The sequence below is a fragment of the Cyprinodon variegatus genome, unplaced genomic scaffold, assembly GCF_000732505.1.
Source record: "Cyprinodon variegatus isolate N-32 unplaced genomic scaffold, C_variegatus-1.0 Scaffold626, whole genome shotgun sequence".
NCBI classification, from domain to species: Eukaryota; Metazoa; Chordata; class Actinopteri; order Cyprinodontiformes; family Cyprinodontidae; genus Cyprinodon; species Cyprinodon variegatus.
Genome location: NW_015151079.1, coordinates 286,830 through 308,237, shown reverse-complemented (window position 1 = coordinate 308,237; position 21,408 = coordinate 286,830). Strand labels below are relative to the sequence as shown.

General features: G+C 39.6%; 1 protein-coding gene across 2 annotated transcripts in view; it reads right to left on the bottom strand.

Annotated features, from left to right (window-relative positions):
* Window positions 1-246: 246 nt before the first annotated feature.
* nck1 (NCK adaptor protein 1) overlaps window positions 247-21,408 on the bottom strand; it is a 47,023-nt gene continuing 25,861 nt past the window's right edge. The window contains exons 2-5 of one of the 2 annotated variants that reach the window (XM_015393143.1): window positions 18,375-18,422; window positions 16,266-16,506; window positions 4,255-5,012; window positions 247-2,594 (exon numbers count right to left, since the gene is read on the bottom strand). In XM_015393143.1, the coding sequence (XP_015248629.1) occupies window positions 2,394-2,594; window positions 4,255-5,012; window positions 16,266-16,491 (1,185 nt within the window). In that variant the 5' untranslated portion in view covers window positions 16,492-16,506; window positions 18,375-18,422 and the 3' untranslated portion in view covers window positions 247-2,393. Of the gene's footprint in view, window positions 2,595-4,254; window positions 5,013-11,697; window positions 11,837-16,265; window positions 16,507-18,374; window positions 18,423-21,408 lie in introns of those variants that run through there. The other variant, XM_015393144.1, reaches the window with a different exon arrangement.

Below are 21,408 nucleotides of genomic sequence, written 5' to 3'. Positions count from 1 at the left end.
AAGTTGGACATTAATTATTCTCAGTAAAAAGAAAACGAAAAAATATTTTTGGAACATTACAGAAAGGAAAATTCTGGCAGGCTTTTAAAGATCTAAAAGTAAGGATCTTACATTACATGGAGACTAAATGAATCATTCCTAGCTGTGCTAAATGATAAATAATGCTGAAGGTAATATGTTCCCCAATCATGGTCATGATCAACCACCAAGTCTCACAAACAGTGTGATAGTTGCCTCTGTTCATTATTTTTTAAATATTTCTTTAACAGGGTTTGTAAAGAAAACTATTTTTTTGGGGTAAAATTGATATTAGGTCAAAGCTTGTAGAAACCAGGATTCAGCGATTCCAATTGGAGCATGTCTACTTCTGTCAATCACTTTAGAGTCTCTCATCAAAAAGCCTTCTACGCGCCCAGTTGCACATGAATAATTGGGTGTGGTGGAACAGTAAAAACATGCTCTCCAATTCCTTAATCTATTTTTCCTTCCCTCGTCTTCTTTTTGTGCCCGGGTCCAACCAGCTGCAGAACTCATCATCGCAAGCTTTGCGATGGTCATCATCATCGTCGTCGTCGTCAACATCCCCCGGCTGGAGTGGCTTCCTGCCAGCACTCCTGCTGTAGCTTAGATTGCTTCCCTTCAACATTCAACTCTACCTTCTCCCCTTCTAGTGAAAAACCCATTCCCTCCAGATCCCCGCTGTGTAAAAAAAGGTGGGTTTTTACCTCCTCCTTAAGGAATGGCTCGTTTTCTTGTATGATGTACATGTTTTGCAAGTACGTACACTTGACCCCCTGGTGACCCTCTATTAGCTCAAGTAATCACTTATTCAGGAGCAGTGACATCATGCTCTTGGCAGCCAGGACTGGTCCTCCACTTCCTCTTTTCTCCAGAACTGGATTTATAGATTTTCCTGACTTCAAAAAAAAAAAAAAAAGTCTCCACTGCTCCAAAGTTAATCATTAGATGCAAAGATACTCCCAATACCAAGAGATCAATTCTGTCGATTTTTATCCAAGGGAAGTAGGATTCCTCAATATTTGTTAAATACTTTTCAACCAAGATTTTCACTTTATAAGACCACAGAACAAAAGAAAGTGCTTTAATGCACTTTTTTTGACAAAGATTAATTTATGAAAAAACAGATGATGGTCACTGGATTTCTGGTTAAGTAGAGGCAGCAATCAACCAAACTAAAGCAGCCAGTTTTTGTTTGATCAGGAGATCAAATGCTTAAAAAGAAAAATCTCTTTTGATATTTAAAGTCATCAAAATAAGAGCAGCCATCGTTTTCATTCTACAGAAAACACCAACATGTACTCTGATGGACTTTCTTTTAGTTTAGAGACAGGAAAATCAGATAATAGCTTAGGGACGTGGACTTCGGTCCATAAATGGGGATAATCGTAGAATTCCTTCATCAGCAACTGGATTGAAAACCTGCACACATTTCTTTTTTTTTTTCCCCGTCACACATGTTTAGTCCTTTGAAAATAAAAAATAAAATAAAATCAGAAAGGATCCTTGCTCAGAACACCCCAACCTGTTATCAGTCAGGAAAAGGCAATTTAATGGAAGATAAAAGGATGTTTGGTTTTACCCTATCCCACTTGTTAGCATCATGAGATTGGCCGTGTAATTTTCCTCCTCTTTGTAACATTCACATGATGTGGATACAGCAAAATGTGGCACAAGCACTTCTATTGTACTGAAAATAAAAAGCCTATTTGCACAAGGAATAGAGAAAAAAGAAAGATGCATTTTACTATTTCAACTTAACAACACGGATCCTAACAAATCTAAATAAATATAGTTTGGTCACTTGATTTTTTTATCACTTATTAGCTGAAGTTGTGGATTATTGTCCACATTCACGAAAAAAAAGGCTGTAAGACAAACAAAGGGAGTCAACTTGTAAGACCTTTAGGCATGGCTCTGAGTACGTTTTCATCTTAAAATATCTCAATATGTCGTGTGTTTAAAAAAAAAAAAAAAAATAAGTACAAAAAAATGAAAATCACATCTTTAAAGGAAACTGTTAAAGCAAAGATTATATATTATCAACATAAAGAAATCTAAATGAAACCCTAATAGATACCAAGGGTGAAAATACATGCCGTTGCCTATGAGCTAACATGTGGATAATTTAAAAATGCGACCAGGAGGTCTGTAGTCAACTCTGAGGATATGCAACTCTTTTCTCCAGCCCTCTCAATGTCTCTCCCATGCTTTTTCCATATCTCCTCTTGGAATGCTCACAAAGCGGCCATTTAAGTCCTGATGATGTGTTAAGTCTTCAGGCTTGGAGCTGAAATGTTAGTGTGTGTTCTGGTGTAAGGATCAGTTTTTTTTCTATATGGAAGCCATTAATCTGTTTGTGTTTAAGGGTGGGATCAGGAGGCAGCCAGGGCTTTGATCAGGTACAGTTTGTCTCCCTGCTCACTGGTAAAGATGGGAGCCTTTTTGTAGTGTTCAACAAGCTCCTCCATAGAGTTGAATTTGCGCTGTCCGATGCAGTAAAGGTTCTCCTTGAGCTGAACTTTGAAATGCTTGTTCTTGCTCTGCGCCTTCAGGGAAATGGAGAAGTCGTTCGGCTGAAAAGGTATGAGAAAATTCTGATTAGTGACCACAGATAGAAGGAAAGACAGATTTTGAAGGGATAATCACACTTTTTTTTTTTTATGTCTGTTAAAAGGAAATTAGTAACCAACTTCCTAGGTCCTAATTACTCCCTGTGTCTTTATTTAGCAGAAATCCAGACTAATTGGTCCTGAAGGTTTAAATCATTGGCTGGATCAAGAAACCAAAGCAGACTTGCACCATAACATCACTAATTTAAAAAGTCATTGGGGGTTTATGTGTATGTTGTTTTATGGCCCTGTAAAACATCACCATGTGTGCATAGGATGGTTTTACACTTATTAGTGCAACCCTCCAGGTTTTCCTGTGTAATAGTGAGAAAAGAACAGAAAAAGCATTTCTGCTCATAATAACAATCATAGAAGTGAAATTAGGTTAAAGATTAGGATTATTTACAACTATAGATACATTTACTTGAACTGCTCTTTGTAAATAACACCCAATACAAACATGATCCTTTAAAAAAAAATCTTCTCTGGTCTTATCACTTTAGAGACTATCCTTTAGCTACAGCCCTCTAGAAACAACTAATTTATATTTATACTAAAGGAAAGAAAGTTACAGCAGAAAAAAGGCATTAAATCAGCTCTTATTTGTAAACCTGTTAAACACGGCTGTCGATATAAACTTTCCACCCAATGTCGATGAAAATACAAGTAAATCACATAAATAACCCCCACAAAAGGTGTTATGAAGTTTATCAATTAGCAGAAAAGCTGCATTCAAGACGCCTCTTGTCATCTTGAATCCACTACAAAAAACGACCAGATGTAGCATTCAGGTGTCCTAAAACTGTCCTAGGCTCTCTTCTATAGTTTATCTATAGTTGTTCCAAAATATTTTACACAGTTGACTCAAAAGTGCAGCTTCAAAACTCCAAATCCAGTCTAACTTTTTTCCTCAGATTCTCATGAATGATCCTGATAAAGTTCTCCAAAAACTACCTTCACTGAGATAAAGGTCTCACAGAACCACATGGTGTGGTGCTGAAAGAGCCCAATGGCATTATGTGTGCATCTCAAAATGTTGATAGATGTATGATGGGGAGTGACATCCATTTTGGCATCATCTTTCTACACCGTCTCTTCCAATAGTTCGTTGACTCATTGTATTTCAGTATATCTAACACCAAATTTAAGGAACATGCCTTTACTTCAGCAGTCTTGTACATCTGCCTAAGGCCAGATGTGCGCGTGAATTTCATGAACATGCTGTCTGTATGCTCCTCGGCTCCTGATAATCTAATCAATATTCTGACTCCTCTGTCAAAAATCTTATGGGGAGCACTTGGTCACAGCTGATTAGATGTTACATTTATTTCTCTCCCATTATGACCCCAAAAGAAATCACTGAAGAACTAAAAAAAGTCTTTAACAATCTAAACATTTTTAAACATTAAATAAATAGACGTGGACATATTGAACTGGTACCAATTAAATTGGTAAATTAAATTCCTACCAGACTAAGCCATTCAATGTCCTTACTGAGGAAAATGTAGGGTTTTCCCTGATGCATCTACAACAGGGAAGATAGTAGAAGCTTATAACCGTTTAACAGAAGCTAATTTCAGATACTCTGATCTAGTCCTTTAAGGGACAGGTCTCAGTGACTAACCGATGACTCGCTGTCTCGGATGAGGAAGTCTCCCTCCGTGCCTCTCTGATTTAGAGCCACCTCAGCCTGATGGCGCGTCACCTTTCCATAGTACCACTCCTTCCCAGCGAAGCGCCCGCTGCCTGAGGGAGAGATGTAGTCACAGTCAGGTGTTGGAGGCCCGGCCGGCCCCCCTGTGGACTTATGGGAGCTGGAGTCAAGCACAGTGACGTAGTTCTTAGGCACCAGGCCCAACTGTCCGTCTGCTTTGCGGCACTTCCACCACTCCGGGTCGTTCTCTGGCTTCTCTATGACTTCCATTACCTCGCCCCGTTCAAAGTTCAGTTCCTCGTCGTTGCCAGATTCGAACGGGTAGAGAGCTTGAACTGTGTGCAGCACCCTGTTTCCGTTTGCGCTGCTGCTCACCACAGTGACCACCTGATCAGTCAGCGATCCGGCAGCCGGATCTCCAAATCCGCCCATGCCACCTCCTCCCGCCGTCCCATCTACATCCTCTGTCACGTAGTTAGAAGGGAACCAGCCAGAGCGTCCGTTGTAGCTGCCCCGCCACCAGCCGTCACTGCACTTCTCCATCACCACCACCCGTGTGCCTTTCACGAGGGACAGCTCGTCGTCACGCTCCGCCGAATAGTGGAACTTGACAAAGGCGGGCACGTTGAGGTCGTACAGCCTCTCGCCGTTATCTGTGCTCAGATCTGTGTCGGCATTTGAAGCGGTGTCTCTCATCCCTCCCTTCCTGTTCTTCACCTTCCCAATTCCTAGGAGCAAAAACAATTTTTAGAAAGAGGTATTGATTTTCTTTTTCACATTTTAAAATGAAATCTTTCTGAATATAGAATGAATTCAAAATTTAGGAAAAGGCAAAGTATTTAATTAAACCATTTTAGACAATCCACTGATGATCTCTAATGAGCTTGCTCCTTTCATGCAATCAAGATGCAGGTTGGTGCGCATCCTACAGATACCAAGGATCCTACTGAAAGCATTGACCTCTGCTCAGAGTATCAATTAGTGGTTAACTAAGCTGGTTTTTGTTAAATATTGATGTATTATTGACATTATTTATTTTTAAGACAAAATACATATTGCATGCTCACATTGTCATTTTACCCACTTTAACATTAATTGGCACCAAATCTAAGTACAGCAGGAGGGAAAATCCCCTCAGAGAGTAAAAAAAAATGCTTTTTGGTTGCCAATTGAAGGCATATTTAGGGGAAAAAAATTTCATTTTCAAAAGAGCATTTCTATTTTTTTTTTATTTACCTGAATATGCCTTTTTTTTTCCCCAAAACATCAGGTTTTTTGTTGTTGTTTTTTTTTTTTTTTTTTGCTGAAACTGCATTTAAAAAAAGTCTTCTGAAACAGTGTTTCCCCACTTTCTACTAGTATGGGACAAGTCTAAACAGAAACAGAAAAGCACAAAGAAAATAAAGCAATAATTAGCATTACGGGCTTTCTAAATATCCGTCCTTTTCCACGAGACCACAAACACCCCCATGCTCCAAATCCAAATCCATCCTTAGGATTAGGCCAAGGTACTGAGGACACAAAAACCAAAAAAAGTGACATACCGGAATAAAAACTAAGTGGGATCAAAACTTGTTAAGGCAGGGGCCTAAAAATCCTAAAACAGACTTTTTTTTCTTTCATTTACTGTCATCTAACACAAAACCAGGCCCCCTAGTCAACTTGCCTTGAATACTTTGAGACCAAAGAACTTCTGTTAGCTACAGCCTCACTGCTGCTAATCACATTGCACTAATCACCTTGGCATGATCTGCATCCTTATTTCAAACTCTGCTACTTTTCTCAAACTCTATAGTCCTATTGTTGCAGGGCTGTGGCCATCTTATGATGTTACAATGACTCGAGCTCAGCCCAAGCAGACACTGATATCAGAGACGGTGACAGATTTAGGCCCGTTTCTGATTACGTTTGCAAGGCTATAGCTTGCATAATCAAAAGACAGCTGGGTGAAATTATACAGTGAGGCAGGGTGGAGTCTCCGGGACTGCTCTGGGAGGAAAGCGTGCGCCGTCTGTTATCCCAGTGAGGAGAAACGCCAGTACCCTTTACCACAGATGGATTGTTACTGAAAGGTGCCTCTGACTCAAGGAGAGCAGACAAATTTCACGGTAGGGCTGAGAGTCCAACGTCAAATTGCTTCCAGGTAGAGCCTGTTATTAGTCCCACCACTGTGCATAAGTACAGAGTGCAGACAGGGTGTTAAGAGCTGATGTCTGGAGGCGGAGGTTACGTGCTGCACACATGCCAGTTAGGTATCATTGTACAAACTCAAACCAAAGACAAAAAGATATCCATGGACAGATGTTTCAGTCATAAAAACACTAAATTCCTAATGAGCACAAGTTAAAAAGTGATTACGTAGCTAAAACATTTATGGTTGAAATATAAAAGTTGATGGGCTTTATCTGCTGATAGCCACATCTTTTAGCAAATGTCAGAGAGCTTATATTTTATCTGCCAAATGCCTTATCAGTGTCCTTGTCATCAGTGTCCATTTGCTTCTTTTGTCTACCATGGTCCCTGAATGCTTTGCATTGAAAATGCAGAGCCACTTTATTTGCCTAGATGATCAATCTGCACCGAGCTAAATTTATGGGAAGTCTGGATTTGCCTGCACAGCTAACCGATACAGGGCAGCCACTAAGAGCAATGCTTCTAAAGCACATCACTTATACGGTTCTAGAGTCATTCATAATCATTCGCTTTTTGGCAGTGTGGGAGAGCTTCCTTCTGCAGTTTAGAAGAGATGGTATCTTTTTACGTCAAATGCACAAATGGAAATATTTTTTTTTTGCAGAGAAGGGAGCAGCTGCACTCAGCTCAGGTGGTGCTAAAATATTCTGGCAAGCACTACCTCGATATTTAGCCAGGCTTAAGTGTTCAGCTGAGTTCTGGACATTTGGGTACAATAGCTGGAAATGTGCAAAGGGTAATCCCAGGGTAGTAAATCTGGATGGAATCACACTTCATCTTTCAATAGCACAGAGTTAAGGCAATTTGCTGCAAGGGATTTTATTTGGTGTTTTAAGAATAAAGGGGTCTGGAAACAAAAGGAAATTTATCTTCATGAGGGGACTTCTAACGGCAAGTGGTTGTAGTCCACTTGATTTCAGAGTTAAATGTGGCTGAAGAGCAATCTACACAACATTTTAGATTGTTTTTCCTTTTTGAGGAAAAAAGGGGACAAAGAATTTTCCACCAATTTGATTGTAATATACTTCTTTTGTCGGTCTATACCAAAAACCTAATAAAATACAATAGAGCGAGTCGTAGGATTTATATTTTCCTTGGATGGGAATCCTATGACCACTTTTCACCAGCAACATGAAGTTACAGTGAGGCAGAATTACCAATGCTGGTCAGACTTTTGCCATGGGTACCTGACAGTGAGCTATTTTATTATATTTCAGGTTGATCCGTCATTAACAAGGTTTTCAGCTATAGTTGGTAAAGTATGAGTGGTGTGAAAATGAAGCCCCTACCTGCACGTGTGCAACTTGAGCAGATAAATGACTTCAACACAATAGGCACTAGAAAACTGCTTCCAAATTTAGGTATGTGCTCTTGTATTCTTATGTCTAAATTAGGAATAATTGAATGTTATTTATAACAAAACAATAAGTAAAAAGTTTATCTATTACTTAGGTTTAAAATTTTATCTTTATACAGTGAAACAATATTTCTACCTGCATTTTACCAGCCCATGCATGTGGAAAAAAAGTTCACTATGGGATTAACTAGTAAGGAACAGTATGCAATAGCTAGATATGCAAAACTGCATCTTCCCGAAGTCCAATTCAATTGAAAACTTGATTAGACAATTTTTCCAAAACACAAAAATGTTATTTCTCACACAGCATGTCGCACAAAATTTATATGACTACCATTTGGGGTTTTTGTAAGTAAGTAATGGCTGGAAAGCACCATTTGAAAGCAAAGGCAGACACCAGTCAGACGACTAAAAATACCCCCTCACCCCCATTCTGCCTTACTTTCTGCACCTGACTGGAATCCTAAACACAGCCAGTCACTTGAACTTGGTGAAAATGTACAGTGTGGGAGTTGCAGCTTCCACTGAAAGCCACAGACCTTGTCTGCTGCAAGCTGGGAAAGCCTTATGAGAGAAATTAAGAAACACTGTGAGCTAGAAACTTCTCTCGCGCAGTGTCACATGCCTTTTTTCCCCCCCATGTATTTGCTGAGAGGGATCCAGAGGAAGGAAATTACAAAGAATCAGATGGCTGTAAATCACTGCAAACAATGACGAAGAGCGCAACAGGCACACGTTGCACTCTGCCGAGGAAAACAGAATTCAGAAGAGTAAAAAAAAGAAAAAAAGGTTTGTTTAAAGATGAAATGCAACAACGTGAAGAGAAGAAAGTGCCGGGAAGTTTGTCCAGCTACCAGTGACATACAGGAATGATTTCTTTTTGTTTTCCAATTCTGGCCTCCCTACGCTAGTTGGTTGTCCATTGTCTGCCAAGGCCCTTTCGACCTCCCAGCTTCCCTCCATTCCAGGGCTCTTCCTCTGTGGACGACAACACCCCGCGTCAGGCTGTCTGACAGGCCTTTAACATCCCTTTGCTTTGACACGGACACTAGTCAGTTTCAGTCCAAACTGGGCTGAGCATTTCTGTGGCAAGTTGCTGTGACATCCTCTAACGCAACAATCGTTAAATTGCTTAAATTACTGTGTAGCAACGTCTGTCCCATAATGGCAGACGCTCAGAATGAGCTCTGTAAGTTCATGACAACAATGTTTCTTCAGACAGGTAGTGGAAAACAGCAGTCCTCAGCCATACGCTTTGCTCTGAGACATACACATTAGCTACGATGACAACATGTGGAGCCAGAGGCACCATGAGACAATCAAAGAGGAGGAAAAGCTCACGAATGAGTTGGCATATTTGTGGTCGGGGCTGCCTTTTAGAGGCCATGGTTTCAATTGAGTCTGCCAACATGGCTGACTGATACACAGGAAACATGCAGACTTCTTTCAACTTCAAATGCAGGCATCCATCGATCTCTGTGATGAAGCAGAGGTCAGGAGAGGTGCTGCTGAGCAAAGCTGCTGTCAGGGGTGTGATCTGTCAGGCTGCATCGACTAATGACATTTCGTTTCAAGAAACCCTGATGGTAACCCACTCATAAATTCATTGTCACCACAGGTTCGGAGTTCATTCCATTTTATTGAGTGGAATGATATTTAAAAAAGCAAGGTTTGTGTAATTTAGGGAAAACAAGCATTTGCATTGGCATAGTAAATACTAACAAGGCAATAACCTAATATTTAAAAACTCAAGTTTCTTTAGATTAGCCAACAACAAGAAAATGCTAATATGGTGCAAATAATCACATGTAAAAGAGAGGAAGATGAACAGCAATGTTCAGAGTGTATTTTTCCACTTTGATCACTCAAACGCCGCTGCAACGTGTTTCATACACAGGTTTCATTTTCCATTTAAAGAAGTTGGTGCATCTAAACCCTTAAAAAAAAACAAGTTAAACTGGGTTCTTCTGTATTAATATTAGGACCTCTTAACAGCTTTGATGGAATCAACTTAATGTAGAAATAACTTTCTAACTCTACAAGTTACAGTGAGGGTCAAATCAGATTAAAGTTGTCGTATTGCTAGACTCACTGATCTAAATAACTCCTAATGGCAGAAGCAAGACGGTTAGTATTTCTTTCAGCTGTTAAAAGGCCCACAGCGGTAGTCCCACTGACTAGTTCAGATGTTAAGCTGTTTGAGCCTGCCGGTTGCACCAATTCATCAGCTCTTCAGCAAGAATAAACTATTAGGATATTGCTTGTGCTTTGCAGCAATCAAAGAGGGTATACAAACATTACCGTCTGTAAATAGGCAGCATCCAGAATTCCTAAAGTTAAAAAAAAAGGTACTGGCTTTTAATTGCAGTAGCAAAGGCTCTGAATATCAACCTAAATGAGTTACTTTCTGGAAATTCATGTAATTATTACAAAACATTATTAAGATTCAGTGTTGCTAAAAAAAAACAAAAAAACAAAACAAAAAAAAAAACAATGAACTACTGCTTCAATAAAAACATATTTTCAGGTGTAATAGATACTATATATAAGAAAAATCAGTGGCCCATCAGGAAGTCCTTGCTATCCCTCATGTTTACTGCAAGTGCAGACCACTACTCACTTCCTGATGGGAAGACAGGAAAACAATGGTTGGTAATACAGCTTTAAAGAAGATAAATGTTGAAGGCATGAATGACTTAAAGCCCCTCCTCACTAGATTTAGTCAAGCCATGTTTTGTTTTGGTTATTTAGTCGGTAAAAGAGTGAACAGTTTGGAAGAGAGAAGCGGGAATTGAGGAGGGAGGCATCCAACAGACAATCCCAAACGACATGATTCAACTTCCCTCTGACTTCTCACTTCCTCTTTGGCTCGTACCGAGCTCGGAGAGAAATGTGGCTTAAATTAGAGTTTCCGCTCGCTGGGGAGGCTGAGAAACAGGAAAAAGAAGGGAGGGGAGGCAAAAAGAAACAGAGGAGGAGGGAGAGAGAGAAAAGCAGCGGCTCATGCAGTTTGCACAACCAAAATGTCTGTTAGCTCATCCCTATCTTCACCTCCTGTTAGAGAACGAGCAGCCGTTAATGTGGGCAGCGAGGGCGTGATTGAAGCAACAGTTTACCTTGTTAAAAATGAATGTCAGCGTGGCTGTTAAGCACTGACTATTCTCCGATAACCAGGAGAGGGGCTTAAGATGGGAGCCCGAGCCCCATCAATCATCAAGGACCCCATTCCTCCTTTTAGCACAATGACTACAGTGTTCTACATGAGAACCCTTCAACTGCAGCTCATGACCGGCAGCAGGGGGACCCTCCCAGAATGAGGGAGCAGCCCTGAGGGAACATAAAAGAAAACAGGCATCTGCGACTCTGGGAGATATTCCTAAACAGACTGAGGAGGAGGGGTCTAACAAGAGATAGATACTGTAATCCACCAAGTTGTATCCGACCTCAGTTAGCTAAAACGCAAGAAGAAAACAATGAAGCAAGATTTCTGCCTAAGTGTGCCTTTCAAAGAAAGAAGGATTGCCGGGGCAATTACAGGCTTCAGCTCAGCAGAGGGCTTTCAAAAGCAAAGCCACCCAGCCGCTCACACAGACTGAGACAACCTCTCTTTGTCAGACCAAACCGGTTCACACTCAAATCTTTACCCGATTGCTCAAATCTTTAACTTTCTGTGGGTAAGCTTAGAGCAGTTCTTTAGCCAAAGCAAAACATCTTTAAGAGCCTTGACAGCTTTTCTTGTAGAGTTAAAAGACACACAACTACTTAAAGTTCAGAGAAAAAAGATTTTAAAGTGATCAAAAGCCAAACAAAGCCAGAAAAAAAATTCCTGGAGACACTGAAGGCTAGAAAAGATTTAAACTCACGAAAGAAATGTTTGAATAGGTTAGCCATGTCCATTTTGGGCTCGCTGGCTCTCCCCCTTCTCTCCGTCGTTTTCCCAGCCCCTGCTCTCTTCCCACTGCAGCTGTGAAGTTATTCCATGTGAACACCCTGAGAGCTGGGCGGACTGTAGACAAGGGCGGCCCACTTACTGACCATGTGATCAGGGGTTAGCCAATGAGGGCAGGTTACAGAGGCCCCAGATCAGCTCTGGAAAGGAAGAGTGCAAGTGGCCTCATGGAGTGAAGTAGTAAGGAAGAATGGGGAATAGGAGGGAGTGTGTGTGGGGGGGGGGGCTTAGACACAGAAAGAAAAGATCTAGATGCTAACTAAGAAGCTATTTTCCAGCTGAGAAACAAGAGTTGGTTAAAATAACTTAAAAAAAAGCAGGAATCCCTGGCATCAGTTTAAGTGACTGAATCCTCATGTCCATTACAAAAGCTGTTTGAGACACACTTGCATCTTTATAACAGACCCAGGGAGAAAGATCCCTTAAACACTGAAACACTCCCAAACAGTTAGACAGCCCTTTGCAGGCAGATGAGGCAAGCTCACACCCAGCAACAAAAAGATAAACGGTTCCTCCCACACAACATATTAGAGTGTGAGCCCAAAGCTGCTTCTCTCGCTCGCCCACATATATTAACAAGAAGGAGCAAACTGCCCACTGTACAGATTAGGAAAGCAGCATTACTAAACCATAGATTATACAATACCTGGAAAAACGTGTGCATAATCCTTTCACTTTTTTTTTTTCAGAACAACTAAAAACAGCTAATAAACTGTAAGGATTTTATGCAATAGTGTCACACAAAGTAGCTTAAATATGTTAAGTGGAAGAAACAGAAAAAACCCGCTGAAAAATGAGGCATGTAAACTGAATTCTAGCGATATATTGACGTGCCATTTACAAAATGGTAGATCGCTGTATTGAAAAGAATATTATAGCTTTATTTTTGTAAATATTTTTGTATTGATTCAGACATAGAATAAACCGCAACGCTACAGCGTTTAACAAAAGCAAACTCTGATATCAATACAGGGAGGGCAGCTTCGAATCCACCTACTTGCAATGGAGCTGGCGCCTACGGTCGGCGCCGAGTTACAAACATTTTAGAGGAGCACAACCAAGGTGCGCACTCTGATAGCGTGACCTTTGGTGCACACTCCTTTGGGTCTGGTTCAATGCGGCAAGTATAAATCTAGCTTCACGGTTGAAGGTGGTATATGAAGCTGTGTAATAATAAGGTAATAAAAATAATAATGGCAGCCCAGGAGGATGTACACGTACAGGGCTAAACCATTTCTGCGATGCAGAAAACGTGGACGGAATCACAGAATTTAGCAAATAAAATGGAATGTAGTACAAAACAATTAACAGAATATTCACTCTTTTGGGCAAAAAGTAGTATTTATCTAAGGTCTTTTGCCCCCTGAAAACAGATTTCATGTAGATGTTGCCATTACATCAACTTTGTGCAAATTGATGATTCTATCTTAGAAAGAGGAACATCAAGAATGTATAAGTGGAAGTTGCGGGTTCACGTGGCATCTGTATCCGTGATTGGCAAAAACCAAACATGGGAAAGCAGGCACTAGTTGTTGCTTCATCCAACTGAAGAGAAGATCCCCTGGATGTCCATTCTTTCCCTGAACAGATTCAATTGAAGGAGTCCCAGATTAATCATGTGTAAAAGTAAAACAGAATGCTACACATGATTAATCTGGCTTGCAAATGCTTTTGCAAGACGCTGTAGAACAGGTCCTTCTAGGACTGTGTTAAATTTTTACACAGACTGCTACACCTTCGACTCATGTTTCATTTAGAGTATACAGTAAGTTAGGCGTGAGTTGTGTTTGTGACAGTCACGCAGCTGTTCTTAAATAATTTGATGATCTGATACAGTGACAGCTGGGTTGTTGTTGAGAGGCCTTCAGCTTTTGTTTACAGCAACATAATCTCCCACTAGCACACAAAAACCCTACACGGCGAAAATAATGGCGTATAAAGCCAGATCCTTAGGGCAACATATGCGGGACAGACGACTTAAAGTTTATAGAGCAGTCAAGGAATATCCCTGCTTAAGTCATTAGTTTTGGGATATAAAAGTAACAATTTCTCTTTTACTCAACGTTTCAAAATATCACACTATAGCTGTAGTGCATGCACTCAGACACTAACAAGAGCAAAAGGGAAGTCACAATTCACATTTCCCACAGATAAGTGTTTTGCAAACACTGGTGAGTGCGAGATAGTTATAAAAATTACATAAGGACCCTTTTTTTTCTTCCTTTATCTTTTGTTCATGGAAAAACTACTTTAGAGCCATCATTCACTCTGAATGATCCTCCTATAAAAGCAAAACTGCTTCATCACATCAACAAGAGCAAAAGTCCTGAAGTCAAATTTGTTCTTAGTGTTTTATGAGTTAGTGGATGTCTTATTACAGTAAAAGCGACAATGCCTGATAGCATAGATTAATGGCTCCGTGTTAATAACACAACAAAAAAACTCTCCTTTTATGGATCCCATCGCACAGGCCATGTGCGATTTCTAAACCTGCAGCGGGTAATTTGAAGTTAAAGGGCCGTGTATAATATATATAATTTAGCCCAGGATCTATACTCCTGAAATATGACTAATGAAAATGGCAGTAATAATTAGGGATCTCCCAACGTACAACTTTTCACTTCTGATACAAAGACACACCAGTTATTTAAATTGACCAAAACCTATACTGAGCCGATATACTGATTCTTGTAGAGTGGCATGTAAGGCTGGACGATATGGATTGAAGTTGCATCTCAATATACTTCTCAGTTTTGTTTGTATTGCCTGTATAAACAATATAAAAAAAAATTTAGAAAAACCCAAATAGATGCCTGTGCAAACTTATGAAAAATGTTTCCATTTCTACAAAACTCTTCCAAAATAAAATTTTAGGAATACTCAATATAATAGTAAAAATAATATGATAATAAAAAATAATCTTTATTTGGAGCTTCAAGACTTCAGACTATATATCCAAATAAGTGGGTGATTATCTCTCCCTCCATATATTTCACAGTTTCTCTGTCATTGCCTCTTTTTTATGAGAAGAGAATCATACCAATACAATTGATTAGTATAACCACTCATGCAGAGCTTTAAAAAATATATTGGAACTACAAGCAGGTATTTACCAGCTTTTCTTTCCTAATTATCGTGTTAAGATACATCTCTCTTTCCCTCCCTCATGCCAAAGCTCCCCCTCCTCTAGGCTTGATATCTGATTATTATCCAGCCTCAGTGGAATGTTGGATAAGGCTTGAACAAGTGATATTATTCCAACAGAACAACAGTCAACAATAGGTATGAGAACAGCTGACCCAGTTGCCAATGTGAAACATAAACCTAAACAAAAAAAAAAAAGGTAGACGCTCACTAAGACTAAGATTTCCAGAAAGTTGTCAACATTTCTACATCCTGCGTGACAGACACAGGATGACAGCTCAAAAGAATAAACCAGGACAACTGTGCTGTAATATGTTCAGCTAAGGTCAGCTCCAGGTCAAGTCATCCTCTTCTAAATTTGACAAAACCTTCCCCAGGGCAGTTTAAGTGTACCCAACTCTCAGGGAGTATCATTGGCATGTAGAAATGTTATGTATGGAACTTTAAAATACAACATACTACCTTAATACTGTATTAGAGGAGTCATTTGTAAAGATTATTTTACGGGGGAGTGTTGGCCTAAGGGGTTAGAGCAGTGCGCCTGTCCTCTGAGGAGGTTGAAAGTATCCGGTTTGATTCCCACAGGCTGCACACTGGGTCTCTGAGCAAAACACTTAACCCCACACTGCTCCCCGGGCACCGCACAATGGCAGCCCACTGCTCCCCAAGGGGATGGGTTAAATGCAGGGGTAGATTTCTCCAGTGTGAGATCAATAAAGTTCAGTTATTATTACACATTAATACTGCAACAGAATATGCAATATGCAGAAAAGATTCAACCATCATGCCAGGGGCATATTTTAGGGATAGACTTCTTCCCTACTTATATGATATGGCTCTGGTTCCTGCACTGGGAATGATGCGGTAAAGAAACAGTCCCACAAAACAAACTTGTTTGCTTGAGAAGGTTGCAACAGTGACAAAATACCTAAAGACTAACAGATTATAATAAGAACTTAGCTCTGCAACCATATTAAAGTACACCAATTAAAACAACTGCTTTATCATGTCTTTTATAAAGGTCCAATGCAGAAAAAAATACTAAATTACACTATACAAAAAAGAAATTACACATGGCACACCTATTACCAGGGTATTTGGCACTGCTTCTTGAAAAAGAATTGAGCACAGGCAACATATAACCTTGGCATTGATGTCTGCAGCTGGGAACTACATAGTTTAAAAACAGACCTGTGATTATCTAAGTTGAAAAAATTAATGAAAGTCGGCCTAGATAAGGCCTTTGCTGCAACTTTGACTCAGCGAATGCAAAAAAATAAATCTGCATGTGGAGGACGAGCCCCTTTAAGCTTAATCACAAGAATTAATTTCATTTACCGAGCGTGTCTTTCAGGTTCTTGACAATGGAGGCCTTCCTGGCGCTGTTTTTCCTCTCCACATAGTTGGACGGGACAAAGCCGGTTTTGTTGGTGGCATTGCGGACCCTCCACCAGGATTTGGAGTCGTCGAGTAGCCAGAGGCGCTCGTTTTTCTTGATGTCTAGCTCCTGGTCCTGTTGAGCCATGTAGTCAAACTTGGCGATGACAATCACCTCTTCAGTCATCTTGACCTGGGGGGACTGATGCAGAGAGGCAAGAGGCATCAAAATCTTTGTTGGAATATCATCAATTGCAAGATTAATACTGTCAAAAAGAACTCATAATGTAATTAAAATATTAATCCAAGTATTACACATTCAGGCCCTCTATGCAACTAATATATATTTTCTGTCACTTTTTGGCCTAAAAAGGGTTTTGTTAAGTAAATTATAAGGAAGACTGTAGTCAAAAAGATACATTTTGCATGTCTGCAATGAAACAATTTTAACCTGATTAACACGGAAGTATTTGATTAAATATAGCAAGTCATGTTACTGCATTCTTGATCAACATTATCAGTCATTTTCCCAATACAGGTTGACTTTTGCAAGGCTAATCACAATCTGCCTTCCTTCTTTTGAAAAAAAAAAAAAAAAATAGATGTTTAGTACACACAAACACACATATTCTCACACAGACACGTGTACATGCTGCTCCTTATCCTTAATGTTTGGTTTAATGTCGACTGAAGTCAAATTCATGCTTTGTGCATTCAAACCGAGTTAATGAAGTCGATTCCGATCTGAATAATTTACAAGAGTTCATTGTGTGTTTGTTTTGTGCAGCTGTATTTTAATCTGCCCACATAATGTTACTGATAAGAGAAATATAGACTTTCCCTGACAATTTCATCTTTAACCTTACTGAGAGCATGGATTATGAAATAAAGACTGCTGCATCCAGTCTGTGTGTCATATGATCTGTTCTGCTGTGCTCAGATATCCCCAGCTGTCCCAGAGGAGCTGTGAAGAGAGCAGCTGAAACACTAACTATTAACAATAACGAAATTCATATTAAGACAGAATATCTGCTAATCCCCCCCAAAAAAAATGATTAATGGGATTTGGAAAATCACAAGTAAAGAAGTGCTTCACAAACATAATCCTAATATAAACAATTTAAAATCTAGTTTATTTTATTCTACTGCATATACATGCTACTGACCCTAATGAAGTTTCCGCCTGGAACCAAATATAAGCATATGCCTAAGATTCAAGAGCTCAAAAGGTTTCTATGCATTTTCTATTTTAATATTACGGACCTTTGTTTTTAAGAAATTCCCAATTCATGAGGAAGGAGAGGAATGAAGGCTAAAAGAAAGGAGATGAGTACAGCACAGGGAAGGGAATTAGGAACTGATAGGAAGGGAGGTTCGGAAGGTAAGGAGGGAGGGTAAAGGAAGGGAAGAATTGGGGAGGGAGGAATGAGAAAAGGCTAAGAAAGGACAAAAGGAGAATATGAGGAGGAAAGGAAAGAACATTATAAAGGCCAAAAAAGGGGATGGAAGGTAACTGTAGGAACTATGGCTGGACAATTAACTGTATTAGCAATATAACTGCAATTTAGAAATATCCCATTTTTAAATCACAGAGGCACTCGTTTTTTATTGGCAATACATTTAACAAGAGTAAGTCACTACAGGTCTCCCTCCAGCCCTTTAGGTGGCGGTAATACAATTAAAGTAGGGGAGGCTGTCGCACAGGAGGGACGAGAGAGTTGTAGCTAGCACCTAGATCTATGCATTACAGGAAAGATAAGAACTTTTTTATGCAAATGTTACAGTAATGTCCTGAAACACTGCACTCTGGTTAAGCAAGCGTTCAAGGTCATGAAAAAACTGAAAGCCTGCAGTAAATTATCAACATGCATTTGCTTAGTGCAAAGGGAAATCTTAATCACAATACTGATTGAAAATAAACACAATTTAGATTTTTGGCATATTTGTTCATCCCTAGTAAGAGCCCTTGCTACAATATTCTAATCATTATCAGCAATAACAAAAATATTTATTGCTAGTAGATAAGTATCTACCAACCTTAAAAGAGTAACTGAAGCTTAATAGGCATACCTGTTCTGCATCAAAGCTGAGAACTAGCTGGGCAGATGTTCTGTTGACCTGGAACAAAAACAGAATGAACATCAGAGTTAAAATTGCAGTAGGCCTACATTATGAAATAATGTGACAAAGAGGATTGTAGTATAACAGCACCTCTTGCACTATACCTTTTTTCCAGAAGGTACAGAACATAATTACCCAAATATACCCACCAAAAACAAACAAAAAAAAGCTAATAATTCTAGACAGATTTTCATTATTTAAATCTCATCCAAACCGGACATCTACTAATTCTCTTATTGAAACAAAAGACAATTGTTTTCTTATGCAGACTTTAGAGCTAAAAGCTTTCTAAATGACATGAGATTTAAATGATTTACTTTCCAAGAGGAAACAAATAATAATTCACATAAGCCAAGAGGATGGTAAAGATTATTGTAATATTAAGGCCTACTACCATGCATGAAGCAAGTCTCTCTGCAAGTCGTGATGATGTAGTGAATCATTTTAAATTTAGATCTGGCCTAGATTGGTTCTCACATGCAAAATGCTGTGTCTGTTTGAGCTCAGTTATTAAATACAGAGGGCTCTATTATCATCCGTGCTTCATAACTTCCCTTGAAACATCTAAAATTATGATTTTTGGGAGACTGTGAGCCACTGTAAAAATTTTCTCTTGTCGAACAAAGCATGCCTTCACAACGGCAAGTCTTGTGACCTAAGCAGCCACCATCAGAGTTAAGCTACGCTTAGTTTAACATTGCAGATACTTGGGTCAGCTATGGTGGGGAGCAAGGCTCGAATGAAGTGGCTCCTCTGATGTCATGGGAGTGGATGAAGTTTCACCTCTCCCCCACCATGACTGACTTCAGGGACCAGACAGTGACTTCATTGAATGTGAGAGAGGCTTTTTAAATGTATTTGAAGCAGCAATGCTGTCTAGGTTTCAACCACAGCTGGCCTTGAGATGACTGCACAACCTGATCTTAGGCAAGCAAGGGTGAAGGGAGCCGAGCAGACTTTCAGCATGGTTAACCAAGACTAGAAGAGGAGAATAAGATTTAAATCTCATCTTACAGTCGCCCAGCCAAAATAACAGCAACTTTGGACCCTCAGCCAAGAGGCTCGACAAAGATCCTCAAAGGTCTGCTCACACTAGAAAAGAATAAATGATAAACAAATAGGGGTAGCAGTAAGCTTTATTCTAATAAAGTAGTAGCATTAGGGTGTTCACTGCGGTTAAATCTTAAGGCATGTTATTGCCTGCTTCTTTTCCATTAATTACATTAGTGAACACTGGGAGAAATGCAAGGGAGCGGCACACAAAAACAAAGAGCTGATTTACTCTCCTCGAGTGCCTCAGTCACTCCAACAAAAGGCAACAAGCTCCCCACTCCCTGGGTTGGACCAAGTGGCTGTACGTTCGCTTCATCCCACTTTCCTTTCTCACCATAATGCTGTTTCAATGATTTAATGTTCGACCCATCAGTAAAGGACTCCCTCTTTCATCCATCTTACATTTCATGCCGAATTCTGTGTCTTGCTCATGTTCTTTACGAACCAGTTTTTTCTCCAACATCTGATTTAGCAGAGTCTTAAAATTCCATGCCAGTTCTGCAGTGGTTTAGAACAGTGTAGATATGAGGGAGGTTCAAACCAGGGGGTGACAGACGCTCTGAGATAATCACGCAGCTGCAGACAGAGCCGAGGCCAGTCGCCATGCTGAAGCACTGAACACCAGGTCAGGCAGGTCAAACTGCTCATATGGTGGCACTACGGATATTCTTTTACACTGATCCCAACCAGCAGCATTTCTTCAAAGTTTGGTAACTCCAGATTGGTTCTGTAGGCCATTTTAGCCTTTAGATTGTCTAAACAAATAGCTTCTACAATAGATGAATCAATTTAGTTTGTGACCTAATATGGCAGATTTTCTGATCAGTAATTGGCAGTTTCCTTTTTTTAATTAATCTTCTAAAAATGACACTCAGTGTGGCAGTAATATTTATCATCAATAAGGTGTTTTAACAAAGCCAGAGGAAGCATGTTAAAACAACTACTTTAAAAGAGTAAATTTTCTTCAACATGTCACAATATGTTGAGACATGTCTGCTTCCATTCAGGTTGTTTCTTAAAGAGACAGCAAGGTGTTAGCAGAAATCAGGAAGAGAGTCTTTTATCCGTTTTATTCCGTTTTAGCTTTTGTGTTTTTAACTTTTGGTCCATGAAGCTGGGCTCCATGCTAGTAAAAGGTTATACCAAGGTTATGATTACAGAACCGGTACCATACCATTATGCTTCCAATGAGATGCCAAAGAAGTGACCTGAATTTTATACAGCTGCACAATATAAAGAGAAAAGATTGCTGTCACGTTAGATTGCCTCTATTAATTGCCCTTAGGCATCAGTATGTACAAGCATACTGAAGCCTGAGGGCAACCAGCACCAAGTGTGTCTGACTGACCCTGTGATGAACTGCTACAGGATCACTTTAGAAAGGCACCAGCCCCTGTACAAAAAACAAGGCCAGTAACTAGCATATATAGGCAAAGGATACATAGTATAGACAGCATTTTAGAATTTGGTCAATGCTTTCTGTAACCAGCTGTCAGTCTACAGACAAAAATGTTTTTACAGATAGTTATACATCACACCTGGTTCTTGAAAATGCTTGATATAAATATCAAGCATTACAAAGAAGCAACCAATAAGGACACAAGCACTAATTCAGGAAATTACACCATCACTCACACAGCAAGTGAATAGGTTCAAAGATTTCTTTAGTAACATTTGCAAGCCGTCTATTTCAATTCTGCCCCCATTTAAAAATATTTTTTCTACTCTATATGTATATCTTTTTAAGAATAGTTAAATTTTATTCTAAATAATTGGTGATTCTGTTTTGCAGTTTCATGATGCAAACCACTAAATGTGAAATAACTCTGGGGGAACCGTAACTAAAGGTAACCTATGAAAGAAATCCTGATCTGGAGCAGATCCATCATTGATCTAAACAATATGTAGGGAATTGATATTACTATGAGAT